The sequence below is a fragment of the Syzygium oleosum genome, unplaced genomic scaffold (genome assembly GCF_021117445.2).
Source record: "Syzygium oleosum isolate NSW1041296 unplaced genomic scaffold, Sole_v2.1 Sole_v2.07, whole genome shotgun sequence".
In the NCBI taxonomy this organism is placed as follows: Eukaryota; Viridiplantae; Streptophyta; class Magnoliopsida; order Myrtales; family Myrtaceae; genus Syzygium; species Syzygium oleosum.
In genome coordinates this window covers 12,294,314-12,316,829 of record NW_026607491.1, presented here as the reverse complement: position 1 = coordinate 12,316,829, position 22,516 = coordinate 12,294,314, and the positions used below count along the sequence as shown (strand labels likewise).

At 39.7% G+C, this 22,516-nt stretch overlaps 2 protein-coding genes across 4 annotated transcripts; both read left to right on the top strand.

Annotated features, from left to right (window-relative positions):
• Positions 1-905: 905 nt before the first annotated feature.
• Positions 906-4,351, top strand: LOC115672027 (pentatricopeptide repeat-containing protein At2g15630, mitochondrial). Of its 3 annotated transcripts, XM_056313322.1 has the most exons (3): positions 906-3,113; positions 3,398-3,608; positions 3,888-4,351. In XM_056313322.1, exon 1 carries the CDS (start codon positions 1,106-1,108, stop codon positions 3,014-3,016), a length of 1,911 nt encoding a protein of 636 aa, XP_056169297.1. In that variant the 5' UTR covers positions 906-1,105; the 3' UTR covers positions 3,017-3,113; positions 3,398-3,608; positions 3,888-4,351. The 3 variants fall into 3 exon arrangements, with proteins under 3 accessions (XP_056169297.1, XP_056169298.1, XP_030449809.1); XM_056313323.1 differs by lacking the exon at positions 3,398-3,608 and having other exon boundaries at positions 3,938-4,351; XM_030593949.2 differs by lacking the exon at positions 3,398-3,608.
• A 2,144-nt stretch (positions 4,352-6,495) lies between these two features.
• On the top strand, positions 6,496-11,428 carry LOC115671518 (probable serine/threonine-protein kinase PBL24). Its single transcript, XM_056313332.1, has 8 exons — positions 6,496-7,081; positions 7,241-7,383; positions 7,855-7,952; positions 8,498-9,117; positions 9,234-9,382; positions 9,831-10,049; positions 10,279-10,428; positions 10,968-11,428. Exons 1-8 carry the CDS (start codon positions 6,931-6,933, stop codon positions 11,307-11,309), a joined length of 1,872 nt encoding a protein of 623 aa, XP_056169307.1. The 5' UTR covers positions 6,496-6,930; the 3' UTR covers positions 11,310-11,428.
• Positions 11,429-22,516: the final 11,088 nt, after the last annotated feature.

The window sequence follows — 22,516 nt, the reverse complement described above, 5'->3', positions numbered from 1 at the left end:
TGCCGATTGGACTTGGTTCCTGTTTTCAAGAGTACCCATGCCCATCCGTTAGAAGTTCGGTTCATTTCTAGTTTGCGTAGGGAAATCATTCGGTTCCGTCGCATTGGATGCATGTGGAATCTCATTCTTTGGAGCTAGAAATTGGTTCCGTCTGGTCCCCCACAGTTTCTTTCCATGGTGCAAGAAAAGGTATAACTAGAGTTCAAATGGTACTAGGAACATCTCATTGGAATCTAAAAAAGCACGTATACGCACAAACGTGCATTCACATTCCCAGAATAGCGTCGCAATCGGAAAATGTAAATCCAAGTTCAAAACTTTTTCGGCCGTGACCCTTAAAACTGAAAGTTGCCGACTTTTAAATGAGGTGCTCTGCAGAAGTTTTGGTAAATTGTAAAGGGTAAATTAATTAATCGGCTTGCAAAGGCAAACCATGGAAAGGATTCCAGATAAGCATAATGACACAAATGGTCCTTCAACCTTGATCCAATATGTAATGTAATTTTTAAACTTTAAATTTATTCACTATGATCTCTGAACTTTAACCTAAAGTGTAATGTCTTCTTTAAAGTTATAATTTGTTCAATGTAGTTCATGAAATGTATAAAAATGTTTAATATTGTCCTTTCATTAATTCAAGTTCAGGGACAACATAAACATTTTCATATAATATAGAGACTAAATTAAACATGTATAAAAAATTCAGGGACCATATTGAACAATTTAAAAATTCAGGGACGATATTGCACGTTAGGCTAAAGTTTAAGAATCACGTTGAACAAATTAAAAATTCATTAATCACCTTGCAGCACGTTGAGACGAAATTCATGCACCATTTTCGTCATTCTCCCTTCTAGATATCAGTCTGAAAATGACTGTCCAGCTCCATTTACGATTCAGAGGAGATAGGACACTCCATACAAGTTTGGTCGGACTTTAGCGGGCTCGAGAAACGCTGTAACGCTTGTCTGAGCCCAACTCAATCTGCTGTTCTCCCGGCACCGGCGAGCAGTCGGAAAATCAAACCCATCCGAGGGCGACGACTTCGTACTATAAAACTCTCCTCCTGTAACCGACCGACCCAGAAGAGATCTTGGCCAAAACAATGAAACCCCACAACCTCCTCGCTCCCCAAAACCTCAAGCACCAATGCCTCGCCGCTCTTCCGTCCACCGTCAACGCGCTCTTCTCCCTCCATTTCTCTTCATCCGCTCCGCAAGGCGCCGGCGACCAGTCCCAACCCGCGATCACCCCGCAGATGCTGCTGAGCTCGGTCCAGTCTTCTCAGTGGCATTTCGTCAAACAGGTGTCGGACCGCCTCACCCCTTCCCTAATCTCGGCCACCCTCTCGGCTCTCGAGGAAAGGCCCGAACTTGCGCTCGAGTTCGTGACCCGCGTCGACGCCGGGTGCTTCGATACGAGGACCTCCTGTCTCGCGCTCGCCATCGTTTCTCGCCTCCCGGATCCGAAGCCCGCGCTGCAGCTCGCGAAGAGGACCATTGGGTGCGTTGGTGCCACCGTGAAAGAGGTCTTTGATGAGCTGGTGAGCTTGCGCGGTCGATCAGGTACGAAAAGTAGCATTGTCTTTGATTTCTTGATAAGGGGTTGTTGTGACATGAAGATGGGTCATGAGGCGTTGGAGTGCTTTGACATGATGAAAGAGAAGGGCATCTTGCCCAAGACCGAGACTTGTAATAGCATGTTGAGTTTGTTGTTGAAGTTGGACAGGAGAGAGATTGCTTGGGTTTTGTATGCTGAGATGTTTAAGTTGAGGATAAAATCCAGTGTCCACACTTACAACATAATGATCAATTTGTTGTGCAAAGAGGGAAAGTTGAAGAAGGCAAAGGAGTTTACTGGTTGGATGGAGGGTTTGGGCATAAAGCCTAACGTTGTCACATACAACACATTAGTACATGGGTATTGCTCGAAAGGGAGAGTTCAGGGTGCTCTAATGATTTTTAATGCGATGAAAGCTAAAGGCATCGAACCGGATTCCTATTCATATGGACCGATCATTAATGGGATGTGTAAGGAGGGGAGACTTGAGGAGGCATCCAAATTTCTGGGTAAAATGTTGGAAGTTGGGTTAGTCCCCAGTGCTGTGGTGTATAATGCTTTGATTGATGGGTACTGCAGCAAAGGGGACTTAGAGACAGCTTTTAGTTATAGAGATGAGATGGTTAAGAGGGGTATAAGGCCCACTATTTCGACATTCAATTTGCTTATTCATGCTATGTTAATGGAAGGAAACACTCTTGAAGTTGATAACATGATGAGAGAAATGGGTGAAGAAGGGTTGGCTCCCGATGCCTTCACTTACAATATACTAATTAATGGGTATTGCCAGTGTGGCGATGCTAAAAAGGCCTTTTCTCTTCGTGACGAGATGTTGGTTAAAGGGATCCAGCCCACCCGAGTAACTTATACCTCACTTATATATGTTCTGGGTAGACGGAACAGAATGAAGGAAGCAGATGATTTATTTGAGAAAATAATTGGTGAGGGTATTAGTCCAGATGTTGTGATGTTTAATGCAATGATCGATGGACACCGTACTAATGGGAGCATGGAGCGTGCATTTTCACTTTTGGAGAAAATGGATCAATTTAAGATTAATCCCGATGAAGTCACCTACAATACACTAATGCAAGGACTTTGCAAGGAGGGTAAAGTTGAAGAAGCACGTGAGCTTCTAGGTGTGATGAAAAGAAGAGGGATAAAGCCTGATCACATCAGTTACAATACTCTGATAAGTGGATATAGCAGACGTGGTGACATGAATGATGCTTTTAGGACACGGGATGAGATGTTGAGTGTTGGATTCAATCCCACACGTCTCACTTACAATGCCCTTATTCAAGGTTTATGCAAGAGTAAGGAAGGAGATCATGCAGAAGAACTCCTCAAGGAAATGGTTAATAAAGGCATCACTCCAGATGATGCCACTTACATCTCACTGATTGAGGGAATAGGGGAAGTTCATAAATCTGAAGAAATGGTGACTCTCGAGTAATTAGCACAAGAAATTGTCCTATCCGGTGATAGCAGAGAGGTGTTTCGGAAGGAGTCTGGTTGAGAGAACTCTTTTCACCACCAGGTGTTGGGGAAAGGTAATTCAGCACATTCTTTTTCAATCCATTCCTGTGAGTGTAAGCGACAGATCATATAAATATTTGTCAAAAATTATGCACATGGAAGATGGTGTTCCAGAAAGTAGTACTTGTCACTCAGTTGATTCATCATTATATTATAGTGATTTTTCCAAAATTTTTATTAGTTGTTTTTTTTTGTCAGATATAAGTTGTTTGAATAGTTCATACCAAATCATGTGGCTGATCTAATATGTATATACTGTAATATGGTGCTTCTGTTTGTCCTCTGAAATTTTAACTAGGTCCATGGCGCATGGCGCAGAACAAAATGCTTCAATCATTGGCAGAGTAGAGCAGACCATTTTGCAATTTCTGTTTTGCTATCTGAAATTATCTACTCTGCAAAGGGTTATAAAATTGTCATCTCAAGAATGGAGCGCACTGCTTTGCTGCAATTGGTTTATCTTGCAACTAATTTCTGCATCCTGCAAGTTGTGCATGCCATTCACTTTGGTAAGGATATATGCCTGTGATGAACTGTGTACAAAGGAGATGGTATTTTCGCGTACCTCCATCGACTGATTTTAATTATCATTGTTCTATTTAGGGGATTAGGCTCTCGACACTAATGTATTGATGAAGTAATTCTTTAGTTGAGCCCAAATGGATCCTTGTTGCTTTGGCATCCATTTATCTGTTACCGCATTCGATACATTTTTTGCTTGCTGCTTCCCTTGACATATATTCACTACAAATATATTGATTTTTAAATACATTTTTCCTTCTAATTAGGTGAACTGATTGGAGGTTGAATTTCTTTGCTACTGGAACTCCTCAAGCAGCGAGGAATGTCATGATGGGGTTTACAAGTCATTTCTGGATGTAATTAAGGCAAAGAGGGTGACACTTTGCTTGACAAAGGGATCAACAATTCAGGTCGTTCTGTCATTTCGTAGGACACTCACTTCCATTACATGATGTGGATCGCCACTGGAAATTGCAATAGAGCTTTTTCAGATATTCGTAATTCTTGGACTGACTATACATCTTACTTCAAACATAGGAGTGCTTCTGACAAAAAAAAACAAGCATAGCAGTGCTAAGAGTAGAATTCGGGAAAGCAGGCCCGGTGTATGGGAAATACTGCAACAAGTTATGCTATGGCATGTTGTACAGCTGAATAGAGAACCTACTCTGCATAGATTAGGTAATGGGTTGTTGAACTTAAGTAATATTGCGTGTTGATTTTGTGGTTATTCTCATTTCTACCCCTCGGGTATTTCTCTTTTAAAACGTGTGACTGATCTCATTTAGGAGAGATTATTAATGGGCAGCACTATTTCCTTATATACAACCACAAGCTGCTGCTGCCCTTCTTCTTGCTATAAAAGCAGCTGCAAAACAGGCACAGACGGTGATATGGAGACCACATAAGTCCAAAGAAGAATCATTCAATCATTTATCATGTTAAAGAGAGAAATGTATGCCTAAATAGATGAGAATGACCTAGTTATATCCCCGAACGAGGCTTCTTCAAGATGTTTTAATCCACGAGTGATGAGAATTCTCCAAATGAGGAACTGAACGTTTTCTATACTTCTTCGGTACATTTCCAGAAGGCGGTGAGAACTCCAGCTGCAGAAGGGCATAATTTTCTAAGCAAGCTGTATCTCGTGACCATCAGACGCCCACCATGGGGACAAACCTAGGAAGAAGATAATGCTTGGGTATGTGATCTTCTTGTCTATGCATTAGTCTAGAAGATATCCTACAATACTGAGGAGAACGGAAGAGAAGGAAGCATTCCTAAGAACAAGACGGGCCATGTTTTTGACGAAGAAACTGTCGCATGTTTGATGTTTTATTGCGGTTAAAGCCGTCTCTGTCTTGCAACTGCACGTCAAGAACAAGTCAATTTCCCAGGCTTTTGGGAGGTTAGATTTCTGGACGATAGTTAGGAGCAGTAATGATACAGCTCACCTCTGCCCAATAAATGAATTACTGATGTTTTCTTGGAAGCACGAAAGAAAGGACATGAATCTGACATGCAGAAACATCCACAAGGGGCCCTCTTACGCATACATTGTATTCGTCACATGTGATCGTCCTGGACATTGCGACTTCCATTTATAGCATAGCAAAGCTGAAAGGATGTGAGATTTGGTTAAATGACGGATGCCTCTAGCTATTTCCTGGAGCTAAGTAAATTGCGATAAACTATTCAAGTTCGCAGTTAAATCTATCTCCTGTGGTTTTGGAATATGAAAATCCAGCATGAAGCAAGGGTCGTTTGGCAAGCTGGCGAAATCTACTGCTCCGTATGTTTCGCGAAAAATGAATGATTTGAAAAAAAAGTTTCTAAAAGTGATCGTTTGTATCGATTAAAATAATTAGTTAATAGAAAATATTTTTATTATCGATAACTTCATTCGTTTTGTAAGCAATATAAATAATCGTTTGTAGGAAAATATTTTCCAAAATATTTATTTTTCGCGAAACAAACGAAGCTTAAATTGGGAAGAATTTGAAGATGGAAGAGATCTAAGCCTCATCAGATTGAAAATGCCTTACGGCATATTTGGTTGCACAATGGTGATAGATTACACTCGTGCGTTGCCATCAGGGAGAGTATAGAAGGCAATGTATGGAGTAATGTTGGGGGAACCAACTTTTTGATAAGGACATTATAAGCGCTATAATTTTTGTACGACGCTCATTTAAGTGTCATAATTTTCTTTTTCGATCACTTGAGTACCATGATTTTTTCAAAACATTTACTTGAGTGTTGTATTTTTTTCATCACTTGAGTAACGTAACTTTTTTAACAAAAAGTTTACCATAAGTGTCGGAAATCCGAAATGATGGAAATTTTTTTTTTATAAACTCAAACGAACTCTGTACGAAAGTTATGGCATTAGTGATGGTGCAATATCACACGTTAGGAGAAGAGAAGCTAAGCATAATTTGCCAATTTTGACAGGTGACGCTCAAGTGAACGTTTTTGAGAAGTCGTGACACTCACATAAACGTATTTTTAGAAGTTGTGGCACACAAGTGATGGAAAAAAAAAATTATAGCATTCAAGTGAGCGCTGTACGAAAGTTATAACACTCGCGGCGAGGGACATCACACGTTAGGAGAAGAGAAGCTAAGCATAATTTGCCAATATTGACAGGTGAATCTGAAATTCAGAATCGGTAAGATGTATCTTCTCCAGCCATTTGTAAACCAAACAAAGCCAGAAAGCAATAGTCTCAGTTGAGAAGCTACGAAAACGATATGCCACTCTCGCGCGCGCCTTTTAGGAAAAGTAGGCCCACTCTATGTTAAAATTATCTAAGAAAGAGTACTTGCAATTGTCTGATTAATCCCCTTTCTGCTGTCAGATGATGAGCAATACATTTACAAAACCAAAGCATGTTTTCGGATTCATCGTTGTTCAGCCAAAAACACCTGAAAATGACAAAAAGAAGCACACTAATTACTATGTTCATCGGCTATCACTATATTCTTCAGCCTAGTTCCATCTGGTTCTCTAAGGCACACCCACGCCCCAGAACTCATCTAGTAGAGTGGAAAAAAAGACACGCATCCCAAGGCAATTATTCCTGGAAGGAGAACAACCATCCTCCCACCAATCAACTAAGCAATGAAACATTCTTTGAGCTTAGTATGAATTATCCAAATTCAACCTATAGTTAATGTCTGGACATTTCTGAATGTTGTCATCCTAACTCCATCTGCCTTGGCAGTTCAGGTCCGTAGGGTATAGATGTTAAGAAGCGATTTTTGAGAGCTCTTCTTGTCTGTCCCATCCGACTCAGTGAAGAAAGCGATGTCATCGGAGGCTCAAAGGGTGTTGGTGGTCGAAGACGCCTCGAGTGGGATTAGCTTGGATGCGATCAAATGCGGTTTACAGGGATTTGCGCTTTACCCTGGAGACAAGATTCTGCTCCTAGCAGTTCTCCGAAAAGTTTGCCACCCATGTAAGTAACGCAAGCAATATGCATGAGAGTTGCCAGACATTTTGCGTCCAAAAAGAACATGATAGTGCACAAATGCACGCATAATTAGAATCGTATACGAGGGAAGTAGCAGAAATATCGTGAATTGATTTCACTCCGTGTCCGTTTCTTTTCTTCCAGTGGGTTACCAGATCAAAGTGGATTCAAGCGTGTGGATCGGATCGAGCCGGAAATTTGTTAAGAAAATAGTGGAACGGAGGAAGGAAGAGTACGCTCATGCCGACGAGGTTACAGAGGTTTCCAAGCAATGCGAGTCTATGAAGGTCAATTACGATTCATTGTCAATGTGGTTGATATTTTTCTGCATCATGTACATCAGTAGTTGTAAGTAGATAAGTTTTCTGTTGAAGTGAAAGATCCATTTGATAGATGCCTGGAAAGCACATGCTAAGGATGTAGCAGTAAGAAGTTTACCAGGTCCCAACTCTGAGTGTTAAGTAAACCGTGCCATGTCTTAACGGCATTAGTCCATCTGAGTTCTCGGTCACGAGCTGATATCCATGTTTCCTTCTTCTATACAAAGCTCAGAACTACAGAAAGAAGAATTCTTGATTTTTCATCTTCTACAATGTAAGGTTCAACGTTTTTTTTCCTTGTTCAGCTGTTAATATTTCAACAACTATGCGAACGCTACAACAATATTCTAGAAATTATTCCATCCTAGCCGAGATGTGCCCCCATTTGATTCTGTTAGTTAGATGGCTAATACAAGTCTTCTGTTCGTGTAATTTCAGATTGAGTTGGATATAGATGTCTGTGGAGAAACGTCCCCAAAGGAAGTTGTCCAAAAAGCTGCTACAACTTTTAAGCCATCGTGGGTTATACTGGACGGGTTAGTTGAACCTTTTGTTCATGAGACCATTTCATGATGTTTTGAATGCTGGTTGGTGTTTGTACTGTCAGAGCACGTCTTGTATCTATATCTTAGTGACACTATAGGGTCTAAAACTCTCCAAATAAAATCACAGACCAAATTATTATGCAAACCAAAAGGAAATATGACAAGATAAATAAATTCAGCAGATTCATCCCTTATCGTTGAACCAATCAGAAAAGAGATGATGCGTCTGTTCTTACTCTACTGTCCCCAGTTAAGGTAATAAGAGCAAATAGGGAACAATTTGATTATCTATACTTCTGGACTCACAGTAAGAGCAAAACACATATACTGTGTGTGAGGTAAAAAAAGTACTGTAGTGAAAGGTGACTAGAATGATTATATGGTGACAATTTGTTCAAGGATATTTGTCTATGGACATAATTTCACTAAGTTTATTACCTTTTGAGAGATAGTTTTGTCAATATGATGGAGAATGGTATCCAACGTGAGCACACTAGGAATTCATATATTGTGATTCTAAAGTATCTTTGCTGCAGGAAAATGACAAAAGACACGGACTATCTCATTGCAAAACTCTCATGTGGTGTTTCGATAGTGAAACGAAACAACACCTTAGAAACGTTGAGACAGCCAAATCCTCAAAATCTTCAGAAAGAACACAGACCGATTTCAAGTGCCTTGATAGGAGGAGATGAATTTAAACAGCCAAAACCACAAAGTCCTCAGAAACAACAAATACACAAATCAAGTGATTTTACAGGAGACGATGAACAGGAACCAGAGATCAGAAATTACATTTGTTCAATCTGCAATAACAGACGTCCAAAGAGCGGATGGAAGAGAGAATTCACTTATGCAGAGCTTCATGCTGCTACTGATGGATTTTCCGCTAATAACTACCAATCAGAAAATGGGCTCGGAGTAGTCTTCAGGGGTGAGCTGAATGGACTGAAGATTACTGTTAAGCAGAAGAAAAATGAGAGTTTTCAGGGAGATGATAAGGAATTCCAATCTGTAGTTCATATGCTCAGTGAAGTTAGACACGAACATTTGGTCACCCTATTAGGTTCCTGTTCAGACGGAAACCACAGGTTGCTTGTCTATGAAGATGTCTGCAACGGTTCGTTGGACCAACATCTATCAAGTAAAAACCACAGTTAAGGGCACATAACTGTTAACGTCTCTCAATAAGTTTTCGTGTTGGAAATTTGCCTCATGTATACATTCAGAGCATGAACCTAATCAGTGAGATATTTGGTTTAACTGATGCAGGAGATCCTGGTATACTGCTCACATGGGATCAAAGGATAAAAATTGCCATGGGAGCTGCCAAGGGCTTAAAGTATCTGCATGACAAGAACATTGTCCACCGAAGTTTGAGACCCAACAACATCCTCTTAACTCATGATTACGAACCTCTGGTAAGAGTTTCGTAATGTCTTTGGTTATGATTCTATATGAAAGCTGTGGACTTAGTTTTAGGCATAACGAGATAATCACTCAGTTGTTTTGTGACCCTTATTCATATTAGCATAAGCTTTTTATAGCCAAGTGAATGCAAACCCATTTACAAATGGGCATATTTTATCTATTGGCCATTGAAAATGCTAGTCATTAACGCACTAAGGTTTTTGAACATCTCAACATAAGCAAATGGAAAATATATTTCTGTTTATATCAAAACCTGAAAGAATAAGATCAGAACAATTTTCGAAACATTTATACTTTTGATGGACAAATAACCTAGGGTAAAAAACTGGTAGGTCAAGTGAAGTGAAGACTGCGCACTCATGAATTAATCCTGATCTGATCACCACTTTATTTATGACATCAGAAATCATATGATATGCTGTACTGCTTTTGTATCAGCTCGGAGATTTTGGCCTTGAAATGACTCTACATGAAGACTCTGATCTCTCATCTGAGACAAGAATTGCAACTATACCATACTTGGCTCCCGAATATGCAGATTTTGGTGAACTGTCTCAAAAGACCGACTGTTATTCCTTTGGTGTCATACTGTTACAGCTGATAACAGGATTGAGGAGCACAGATCCATCATTTGGAAAGCATAACATTGTAGGATGGGTAAATGTCTCAATGCTTCATACCTAGTCTGCTTGCATTCGTGATTCTATTGATCTAGCAAAGCAAGACATAATTAAGGAAAGTGCTTGCAGTTCATTTTACATTTAACGGTGTAGGTGGGATATTGCTAACGATCAAGATATGCTGCATGCTTCACTCTCTGAGCAAGTGCCTTAGTTTTGGGTCTAAAAACTCTATTACTTACATTGCTCTGCTTGAAATGTTGCAGGTAAGGTCATTGGTAAGAGACAAAAACTACCCAGAATTAATTGAACACAGCCTGACCGACTCTTACGATGTCAACCAACTCACTTGGGTGATTCAAATGGCGTTTAAGTGCCTGAGAAAGGACCCCAACAGGAGAATATCTGTGGACCAGGTCAGAGTCTCAAGTCATAAGTGTCATTAATATATGCTACTGACTGTGCACAGATGCATTTCTCCTCTCCTTTTTTATGTGTATCTTCCATGATTGAAGTGCAGAAACACTATTTAAAAGTCCATTGGTCAGCAATCTGATATCACACCAGGCATGGTTCTCTCTTGTTATCAGAATAAAGAAAAGTCATTTTGCTTTTCTCAAACTCCTCTGTGAAGGATTATACAATGCTTACGACTGGTTGTGAAGCACCTTTGTTAATGTAGTTGGAGCATCTCTATCATCTTGTTTTTATCGAACTATTCTGGACGAACAGCTCTGCATTCCACTTCTAAACCATTGATTTTTTATATTTGCGTAGTGATGGTGAAACTAATAGGCATCAAGTGACATTTCCTCAAATGCCACTACTTTCACATCAGTGCGAACAAGATGCTCACATGTCACCTAGAGTTTTAATATCTTCCCAGCCTTTCCACTGGTTCAAATTTTCTTCTACTCAATTTAGGCAGTCTGATTGTTAGTTGACTTAAATGCAGGTAATTCATGCATTAAGTTACATAGTAGAAGGAAAAACTCTCCCGGTTGTTAGGGACCGACCACGACCGGAGTCAATTGGTGGCACCGACGACTCCTCTGCTGGTTCACAGTGCAACTATGAAAGCTCCACACAACGAACATCATCCCCAGGCGTTAGGGACCGACCACGACCGGAATCAATTGGTGGCACCGACGACTCCTCTGCTGGTTCACTGTGGAACTATGAAAGCTCCATGCAACGACCATCATCCCCAGGTGGAATGGATGATCTGACGACAGGATTGGTACCATCAATTACTGCAAAAGAATACTACATGACAACAATTGCCATTCAATTGTAGCTTAGTGATTCTCAGTCGTCGCGATACTCACAATAAGAGTACATCCTTCCCAGAAATTGTTTTTATGATACTTTGCTTTATTATTGCTTCCCAATGATCAGCTCCAATGACATTTCCCACATCCACACATAAAAGCAGTAGTCCTCGACAAAGACAAATTCTGTACAGTGAACAATGATGAACTGATTTGAACAAAAGGAGATTTTGACCATTTTCTTAGCTGGAGATGAAACTGGCTTAGCTCTTTTAACCATTTCCAGGTTTATTGCAAGTAAAACACCCATGACAGAAGAGACATATTATTCACCACATAAATTCGGTCTTCCACTTTGATCTTTGTTGGTTTCGGACACCTTTAGGTTGATATATTAAACAAAAAAACATTCTTAAGAGGTTTGGCTCTATGAGAGGAACTTATCGTGCCATGCCAAGGTCTGTTTTTCAACAAATGGGCTAATGGAACAAGAAATTAAGCTTAGGAAGTAACAGCACAATGTGAAGCCGAATTAACTGCGTCCTCCAAAGAAGCAACCCTTGGAACACGATAGGATATTCAACTCCACATTCCAAAGGTCCAAAGACTCTTGTTTGGATTTCCTAATCTTGATTAAAACCGCTTGCAACACCAAGGTATGATTTTTCAGAGACCTTAAATTCTGGCCATGGTTTTGTTTCACCATAGTGTACAAACAAGACAGTGTTACTTCGTGACGATTCCTAGTAACTTCCAACTCATCACTTTCTCCAGCACATTTCTTCAGTGGGTTAAAGGATGAAGGTGTGGATACGTGTTACCGCGTCTGGAGCAAACCAGGAAATTATTCGTGAGTTGACCAAAAGAAAGAAAGAACAGTAGATTGACGACAGCATAACTATAAATTGGGGCATTCAACTTCATGAACCACTGAAATTCTGAACGAGCTGCCAGAGGCTCAAAGTATCTGCATGAAAATAACATTTTGGCAAGAATATCTCGTATGCCGGCTGTGGAATGTGTACAAATGGGATCTTATATTATGTAGCTTCAGCACCTTATTTTTGTTCAGTCTCTTGTAAATAATAGATTGAGATCCATCACTAATGCTTTGCTTGAATCAACATGGCTCTGAAGCAAACCAGCATGTCTCAGAATTGCTTAGGCATCTACGTAGTCGTTAGTGCATTCGACCCTCTGTTTTGGCTTCTTATTATTCTCACAAACTATTTACAGGAATCTGACGATTTTCAGCAGTACTATTGCCTCTGAGTAAGTATGTGTACTGCTCGGATCCCTGAATTTCTTAGCTGTTTTAAGCCGTTAGATGAAGCTGTGGTTTAATTTTTTAAAATTTTGTAAATGAAGTCCATATAAGAATTTAGTGTCGAATGATCATGTTAAGGAGAGAAGCTGTGCCTTACTAGATAAGTTGGATAATGATCCTTGTTATTCCCCCAAAAAAAAATTTCAAGGTGTTTGGATCCTCATTTGACGGATGAGAGTTGAACAAACAACATGAACTATATGCTGTTCTTAGAGTTGAGAATCTCGTTTTGCAGAAGTGATCATAGATGACCAGTTTAACCTCTTTACTTTTTTTTTTCTTTTTTTGACCATAGAAAATTTTAGACACTTATGTTTCGCCGGTTTTATCCCGTCGAAAATCTTTCAACGAACGCTGCATTTCGGATTTTATTAGAGGAGACTAGGGTCTTGAGTCAAGCTCGGACAGAGAATGTCAAATGTGTCTATTAAACCCAACTTGTGCCTTACAACTTAACTCGATAATACACCCAACTCAACAAAACTAACAATAGGATGACAACTTGCAAATGTCAAGACTAAGCTATGTCGGAATCCAATCAACGACACAACTAGTACACAACATTGCAATTCCAGGTACGCCAGAATCTAATCAATGACGTGACCTGAGAGAATATGGCTGGAATCCAATCAACAGCTATATTCCAAGCACAACGCCAGAATCTAATCGACAACGTTGAACTGGTGGCACAACATTGGAATTTAATCAACAATACTGGACCTGATAAAGACTCGCGCTGGAATTGAATCTACGATGTGGAATCTAAAAGCTGTAACTACTACTACTCCTATAGTGCCGTAAGAAAAGATAGATAAGAAGTCTGTTGTCTTGTTCGGAGAGCCTTCTACGTCAGAAATCCTTGAGTATTTATAGAGCAGCCTGATAACTATCGATCGGCTACTTCTCCTTGAAAGTTATTTTCCACTTCCTTACATTTCGCACTTTAACCGTTTCCTGATTTGTCGATGTTGCTTACGCTCCTTGGGCGTCACGTAATAGCTGATTTTCTTCCACGTGTCTCCTTATTTCCTGCTGTTTCCCACATTTCACTATTTAGCTTCCTTGATCTTCACGCCCACGGTCATGTCTTTACCTTTTGACACGTGGAAATGAATTTCTTTACCATGTAACACCACGTGCTTAATTCATGATCTCATACTCATCGACATCACATGCAAAGCTCGTGATCTTGGACTTGCAAGGCCCGTGATCTTGGACTTGTCAACGTCACATGCAAGGCTCGTGATCTTGGACTTGTCGACGTCATGTGCAAGGCTCGTGATCTTGGACTTGTCAACCTGTCGACACTTCTATGACGTGTCCTATCGATAACTGCTCCAAATCTTTCCGATGCCTCTGGGCCTGACTCACGGCCTTTCTTCGGATTCATGCTATATGGGCCGTGTTTTACGTCCTTTGTGACTTGCAATCTGCCTGCTCCCACCGGGGATAATTTTGGGTGTCAATAACTTCATATCGCATGAACGACTTCCGTCGGATCCTTCACTGTTCACGACCCAAAATCTTTTTTTTTTCAGCAAAGAACAATGAATTTACCTTACTTAAAAGCTTGCGGGCCCCGCTATGGAAAAGAATATGTTATTATCCATGCCCTAGCCATTGATTCCACTGGATTAATGGAATCCCAATCTCAATTTCCTAGGTTGAGGTAATATTCCAATTTGATCCGAATCAATCCACATGCTCCCATTTTTAATAGAATTTAGGTTAGAATTACGACAAACCCTAGAAATGCATCACTGATAGTGGTCGTCCCTCCTCTTATTCAGCTTCAGAATTCGTCAATTTCACGTCCCTTCGAAAAATTACATACTTACATTTTCCCTGACACCATATTGGTTCACTGAACCCCAGTGGGCAGCAGTAATGATACAGATCACGTCTGCCCAATGAAGTCCCTGGTCATGTTGTTATTTAAGAAGAAAAATAGCACTTTTCACTTGCTTAAACTCGTTTCCACGTTCAGATAATGAGCCATACCTTTACATAAGCAAAGCATATTCTATGGATCGTCCATGTTCGTCTACGGTCGTAGCATAGGAAGTAACAGAAAAGATAACAGCATGCTTATTTCTATCAATCGCGACAAAGAAATTCCAAGGTGTTGAAGCAAAATCCCTAATGAGTTTTGAGGAATGACAAAACAATCTATTACTGATCAGAATTACACTTAAGTTATTTGATGCAGGTAAATACCGAGTCATCAAACTTAATCGATGAAAGAACTTTGTCATCAAACTCAAAATTACTCGCCAGACGCAATAAGTGTTATTTTTAGCAAGTTTATGCAGGATAATCAAATCGATACTTTAAGAAATCCAAATTGGTAATCACAAGATCGTTCCTCAAATACGAAAAACTACACTTATGGAAACCTTGATTTGATTGTATGGGCGATCAAATCACTCAGAGATAATGGTTCTTCTTCTAACGGCTATGCATCCTATTTTGGGAAGAATCTCCAATAGGTTGATTTGGAGATCAATGCTCTGAAGATTGTCCAACGGATAGATTGGAAGTAGAGGAGTATAAAAGGAGTGCAAACGTCGTACAAGAAACAAGAACCAGAATCGAGAATTCCAAAGTTTGAATAAAGTTTCGATCTTACACACTTGTGATTACTCTTTTCCACGTTGTGTTTTTTAGAAATAAAATTACTTGAGTGAAGAGTGTACGTGATAGTGTTATCTATCATTTGAGAAGCACAGCTCTTGTAATCTTCTGGTGATTCAATAGTGAAATACAGTCAACAGGCTGTCAGCGTGGAGAGTGGACATAGGCTCAATAAAGCCGAATCACTATAAAGATCTGTGTGCAGTATTCTCTATTCCTAAACTTTTATTTATTATTACTGACATTATACTGTATACATATCTGTCAAACAAGTTCGTCAGAACATCGTTTTAGTAATCAGATGTAATCATCTGACAACAATTTATATACAAGTTTGTTATACGAATCCATCTGATGTTGATCATATGTGTTGTTGACCTAGACTATATTCATTCCGCACGTTTAAATCATACAATTTTGGTAAAATCACCTATTCACCCCCCTCTAGGTGATAGCACTAGCCGTAACACAAGGAATATCATGTCCGGACAGTGGTGAATGTACTCACCAAGGTCCATTTGCTTTGGCCAATTAAAACTCGTGGCAGTTTTAATATAAAGACTGAGTTTTGAGAGCTTTTTCCCCTTGCCGTGCTCTCTAGACTTCGATACTTTGACTTGATAAGAAATCATGTCTGCAGAAGCTCAAAGGGTAATTGTGATTGAAGACGCTTCACCAGGAAATAGCCTGAACGCTATCAAATACATCTTACAAGGCTCTAGGCTTTTCCCTGGAGACAAGCTCATGCTCCTGGGAGTTCTCCGTGAAGTTACCCACCCTAGTAAGTAAGCAAGGAAGATGCATAAACTCTTGTGATAACATGATAATGAGTTAATGCACCCACATATCAGAACTCATAGAAGAGAGTAGAAGCTGCAACATTGCTCTCGCTTTATGACCCTTTTCTATGAACTCCACACTCTTTGACTTGCCCTTATCCCGTTTTGTTAGTGGATTACAGGATTAAGGTGGATTCAGGTTCATGGCTTGGAGCAAGCCAGAAAATTTTCGAGGAAGAAGTTGCACGGAAGCGAGAAGAGTACATCAACAACGGTGAAGTCATGAAAGTTTCACAGCAATGCAAATCTATGAAGGTCAGGCAATGCCTTTCTGCATTACAGCCTTCAGTAATTCTAGCAAAGCAAATTTTTCCGTTGAAGTGAAACATCCAAATTGAGCTGGTACATGAAAAGGGACTTTGTAAACATGTGTTAAAAACCTTTCCGCTGTCCAATCTCTGATAATTAATAGCCGTTCTATGTTTGACGACGTAGTCAATCTAAAATGTCACCGTACAACGTGGATATCAAGCCTCGAATGCACAAAAGTTATTAATCTTACCAGTAAACAGAACTGTATCTATGTTACAAGTACGTCCATCCTTCTCTTCTAACACAAGGATACAGCCCGGTTTAGCTGCTAATATTCAAGCGCAGTTCCAGAATGTGTGCTAGTGTTCAAGTATATGCTGCAAAATGTTCTACTATAAGAGTAATGTGCCCCAATTTGATTTTGTTAGTTTAATGGCTCTTTGTTTGTCAAACTGCAGATTGAGCTGGATATAGATGTCCAAGGAGGAGATTTTCCAAAAGAAGTTATCCGAAAAGCTGCTACATCTTTTAGCGCAACATGGATAATACTCGAAAGGTTAGTCAAACTTTTTGGTCATGAGACCAACGCACGACACTTTGAGTATTGATTGGTGTTCCTACTGCCAGAGTTAATCTTACTATTTATTCCTTATATTTCGTTTCAGGGTACACTATATAGTCTACAACTTACCAGCAAATTCGCAGACCAAGATACTAGTGACAAGAGGAATACGTTGAGCAGATACATATCTCACTGTTAAATAAAGCAAAAAGAGATTTTACATTACCCTTAAGGGTCTGTTTAGTAACGTTTTTGTTCCTAGAAATAATTTCTATTCAGAAATAGTTTTTTCTATTTCTATTCCCTAGACGAGTTTCTGAGCAAAAAAACGCGTTTAGTAACTGCAAAAAATTTATATTCCCGGTGTAGGAAAAGAATAGAAATGCGTTTGGTAGGACACTAAAAATTTCTACTCCCAATTTTTTCATTTAATTATAAAATTGTCGGTGGAGACGTAACAATTCATGTTCGGATAAAATTGGACTAGAAATAGAATAAGAATATATTATGATATAGAATTGGATGACCTTAATACAATCATAAAGAAAATTACTCCTTATAGATAAAGCAAACACCAGATGGTGGTCAAGGAAATTGTAGTTTATGGGACTTAACAATTCATGTTTGGATAAAATTGGACTAGAAATAGAATAATAATATATTATAATATAGAATTTGATGACCTTAATACAATCATAAAAAAAATTTCTCCTTATAGACAAAGCAAATACCAGATGGTGGTCGAGGAAATTGCAGTTCAGGGGGTAGGATTTTAGGATTTTGGGTTAGGGGTTAGGGTTTAAGGATTTCGATTTTGAGGTTTAAGGTTTGAGGTTTTGGGTTTTGGATTTTAGGATTTAGGGTTTGGAATTTAGGTTTTAGAGTTTTGGGTTTGGCGTTTTGGGTTTAGTGTTTCGGGTTTCGAGTTTGGGGTTTTAAGGGTTTGGGTTTAAGGTTTGGGGTTTAGTGGTTTAGGGTTTACAATTTAGGGTTTGGGGTTTATGATTTAGGATTCGGGGTTATGCGGTTGAGCGTTTTAGGATTTAGGGTTTGGAATTACGATTTTAGGTTTTAGGGTTTCGGGTTTGGAGTTTTGGGTTTAGGGTTTAGTGTTTTGGGTTTTAGGTTTGGGATTTAGGGTTTGGGTTTAGGATTTGGGATTTAGAAGGTTTAGGGTTTGGGTTTTGGGGTTTCGAATTTTTTATTTTAGTGTTATGGGTTTTAGGGTTTGGGTATTGAGGTTTAAGGTTTTGGGGTTTTAGGGTTTTAGGATTTAGGTTTTAGTATGAGAATATCTTTTGAAAGAGAGAGCTAATCTTATTCCTCTTTTTGTTCCAGAAACAAAAAAGTAAATTTTTTTTACTTCTTATTTCTGTTCCAAATCTATTCTTTAACCGATTTTTTGTTCCAGGGAAAAAAAATTAGCTAACGTTACTAAACGAATTTCTGTTTTTTTTCTGTTCCCGGGAACAAAAGAACAAAAAAACAGAAAAACAGAAATGTTACTAAACAGACCTTAACTGTCCACAGCTCCAAGGTAATAGGAGATAAATGGAATAAATTGATTGAAAATGATCACATGTTAAGCTAACAAAGTCCACGTATTTTTATTGTGTGATAGATTGAACACTACTGAATCACAGGATGGCTTAAACGGTGATTTTGAATTTAGTAGCTTTAAAGTCCAGACTAAATGACATGTTTCGGTTACTTAAGCACTGTTTTTGAGCTGGTAACCTATAAAATAGACTTGAAAGAAACTAAAATTTTCCTACATGAGCGCACCCTAGTTCTTATTTTTATAACATTCTGAAAGTACCCTTGCAACAGGAAAATGGAAAAAGATAAGGATTTTCTCATGGCAAGACTCTCATGTGGAATTTCAATAGTGAAACGCAATCACACCATTGAAGAGCTGAGACAGCCAAGAGTACGAAATCTGTAGATGCAACATATACGCAACTCTAACAATTTGACGGGAAGTGATGAACCAGATCTGATAAGCAGGCACTACATTTGTTCCATTTGCCGCAACAGACGTCCAAAGATGGGACGGAAGAGAGATTTCGCTTTTGCGGAGCTTAAGGCTGCTACCAAGGATTTTTCTCAGAAAATGGCTCTGGACTTTGGAGTAGACTACAAGGGAGAGCTTAATGGACTGAAAATTACTGTTGAGCAGCACAAAAACGCATGCTACCAGGGAGGTGAAAAGGGATTCCAATCGGATGTTCGTATGCTCAGTGTAGTGAGACATGAAAATCTGGCCATGCTGTTAGGTTCATGTTCAGAAGGAAATCACAGGCTGTTTGTTTATGAATACGTCTGCAATGGTTCACTGGACAATATCTGTCTAGTAAGTTAATACCGCATACCTTTTGACGTCATGCACAAATTTGACATCCGTCAATATATTCGAATGGAGTGCCTAATCAGTACGATGTATGTCTTAATAATGCAGGAAATCCTGGTAGACTTCTCAGGTGGGATCAAAGGATGAAAATCGCCGTAGGAGCTGCTAAAGGCTTAAAATATCTGCACGAAAACAACATCATCCACCGAAATTTGAGACCTGACAACATCCTCTTAACTCACGATTACGAACCACTGGTAAGCGCGCCTCATACTTTTCGCAGTGACTCTTATGAAAGCAATGGAACTTGTTATATAATTGGCTTATGGATGAAACAACTGAGCTCTTTTTGCTCCAAAATTGATGCAACTTATTCTGCCTATAGTCATAGCACAATACCAATTTGAGATTTCATTCGCTTCATATGTGTTAGGAGTAGAAAAAGGGTAAAGTGGTCTTTAGGACCTTTATGACTTATTTTGTTATATGTATTGGACACTATTGATGAATACAGAACACACTTTTCCCCCTCTCTCTCTTTCTCATGGTATCAAAGCCTGGTACCTAAACCTCTCAACCCTAGCCACGCGACCCAGCTCACCGAAACAACTCGTCGCCGGCGACCCCAGCTCGGGCGAGGCTCCAGCCGCTCGACCTAGCTCGCGCGGGGCTCCAGCTCGCGCAACCCAAGCTCACACGAGGCTCTAGCCGCGAGACCCAAGCTCGCGCGAGGCTCCAGCCGCACGACCCAAGCTCACGTGGGCCTCCAGCTCGTGCGACCCAGCTCGTGCGAGTCACGCAAGCTCGGTGACTAGAGGTTTCGTCGCCATTGATGTGATTGAAGGTCTTCTTGTGGCTCAGTGACTCCCGGCTCTTGCGGTCGTGAAGTGATATGGTAGATTGTGGCTCGGTGACTCCGCTTGTGGCTCGCCATTGATGTGATTGACTCTATTGAAGTTTCGAGGTCTGGCCAGGTTAGATTACTTGGTTGTTAGACCTTAGATTATAGGTGTTTGATCAATCGGCTTATGGTTTATCGATTGGTGGAGCTGTGATGGAAGGCTGGTAACGTTGACAAGGCCTGGGAGCTAGTATACGGTCTGTTGGATTGCTGAATTGTTGTGGTTAAGATTGAGGTGCTTGAAGGAAAATATTGCGAGAATCCTCTTATTGTTATTGAAAAATGGGTGATTCTGAAAAGAATAATCCTGTGATGACTGAGATGATTTCCTCTTCGTCTAATCGAATTACTAATAAGAAGCTTGTGGGTAGTTCTAACTTCCATCAATGGAAGAAAATTATGAAGCTTACTTTGACATGTAGGAATCAGCTTAGACACATAATTGAGCCGAAACCCGAAGATGATGCAAATTGGGATATTGTTGATGCATGCATCCTTGATCAGATCTTAAACGCTATGTAAAATAATATAGTTGATATAGTAACCCATATTGACACGGTCAAAGAAATGTGGGAGTATTTGAATGTATTATGTTCTGGCCAAAATAACTTGTCACGAATTGCTGATACCTGATTTTTAGCTCATTTTTTCATATTTTCAAAAATCTCAAAATTAGGACTAGGAATCTTGCCCAAACCTAAAAACCTATTTCTAAAACAAAAAATATTTTTTTAACATTTTCCTACATTTTTCCTTAATTTCTTTTAGTCAAAATAAGTGAGAAAATCAAGAAAAAATAGCAAATGGAATCAGAAAATTCCATAAAAATAGTCATTAGTCTTATTTTAAATCTAATTTCATTAATACATCAAAATTTTTGAAAAATATAAATCGGTTATATGTTTTTCCCAAAATTGGGCAAAATCAAACCCGAATTGAACCAAAAATACAATTAAATCTTTTCTAGTCATTTTTAAGTCATAGTGTCTTCACAACAAATGATTCTGGGACCTTGAATTACATAATGGTCAGTCCAATTGCACAATTTATCAAAGAAATCAGAAAACCCCAAAATTTAATTGAAAATTAAGAGTTTTGAGCCCCAATTGGGAATCGTGCCCAATATGAAATTGTTGAACCATGAGATCATCATTTCTAGGGTTAATCAGATGTGGGTAATTCAATTTTGACATCAATTTTGCCTAATCAGGTCACTAGGACATCAAATTGAACAAAACACTATTAACCCGAATACAAAAATGTGAAAATCTTGGACATGATTATCACAAAAATTGGGTCAAAATTGAGCTTAATTTGCGAATTTAGACCAACCCGGGTTGTTCATCTCCCTTACCCGACTCACCCAGAATGCACTAAACCCAGAAAAAAAACATTTCAAGCCCGCGACTTGGCCGATCTTTTCTAGCCAATTTGGCACGTGAAAATCAACTTGGTGGAGAATCTCCAGCTGGCACCAGGGAACCGATCTAATCGATCGGAAGTCGGTTCCAACGAACTTTGGGCGGGAATTTTGATGAACAAAAACGAAGAAAAACTGAACATGGCAAAGGAGAAGGTGTTCGACGAATTGCCAAAGAGAGAGAGAGAGAGAGAACCAGAGTGAGAAAGGAGAGAGAAATAGCTTGAGAGGTGTGTCGAGGCCTCAAGGACAGAGCGATCGGAGTTTTTCCGGCAGGAAAAATCCTGAAAAACGCCGGCAAATCTGCTCCGATCGAGGACTTCCACATCTGGTGAACCTGTGCAGAAGTTGGTCGCTGGCGCCTGAAACCGAGCTCCGGCCAGTCAATCCAGGACCTTCCCGGCAAGACCGAGGCCAATAACTTGGAGATCAAGTGTCAAGGAAGACATCCACGGGCGCTGATTAGATCGGGAACTCTATTTTGATCCTCATTGAAGCAGGTAAAGTTGGTTCATGATCATTGTGTGCCAAATTTTTCAGAATAGGTTTTAGCTCAATCGTGTGCGTTTCTTCGCGTTTTTGTTATTATTGATGCCTAAAATGTATTATGATCTCATTTTCATTGTTTGTTTGCACTTTGAATGATCGAAAACGCATTCAAACCGAGTCGGCCATGATTGTTAAGCTTCGCCGGAAATTCCAAACCTCGCCGGAATCTGGAAATCCTTGCTAGAGAGTTGTCACAACTCTAAGTCGTTCAAGTAGGTTTGCTTTGACCTTGTTTGATAATTTGGTGTTGATTTGAACCGATTTAGACGGTTAGGGCGATCAATATGATGATTTGCATTTCTGAGAAATAAAGAAAAACAGTTTGTATGTTAGGGTGTTTATGTTGATTTTTCGTCGGCCGGCGATGGCCCGACGGTCATCCAGTTAGTCTAGATCGAT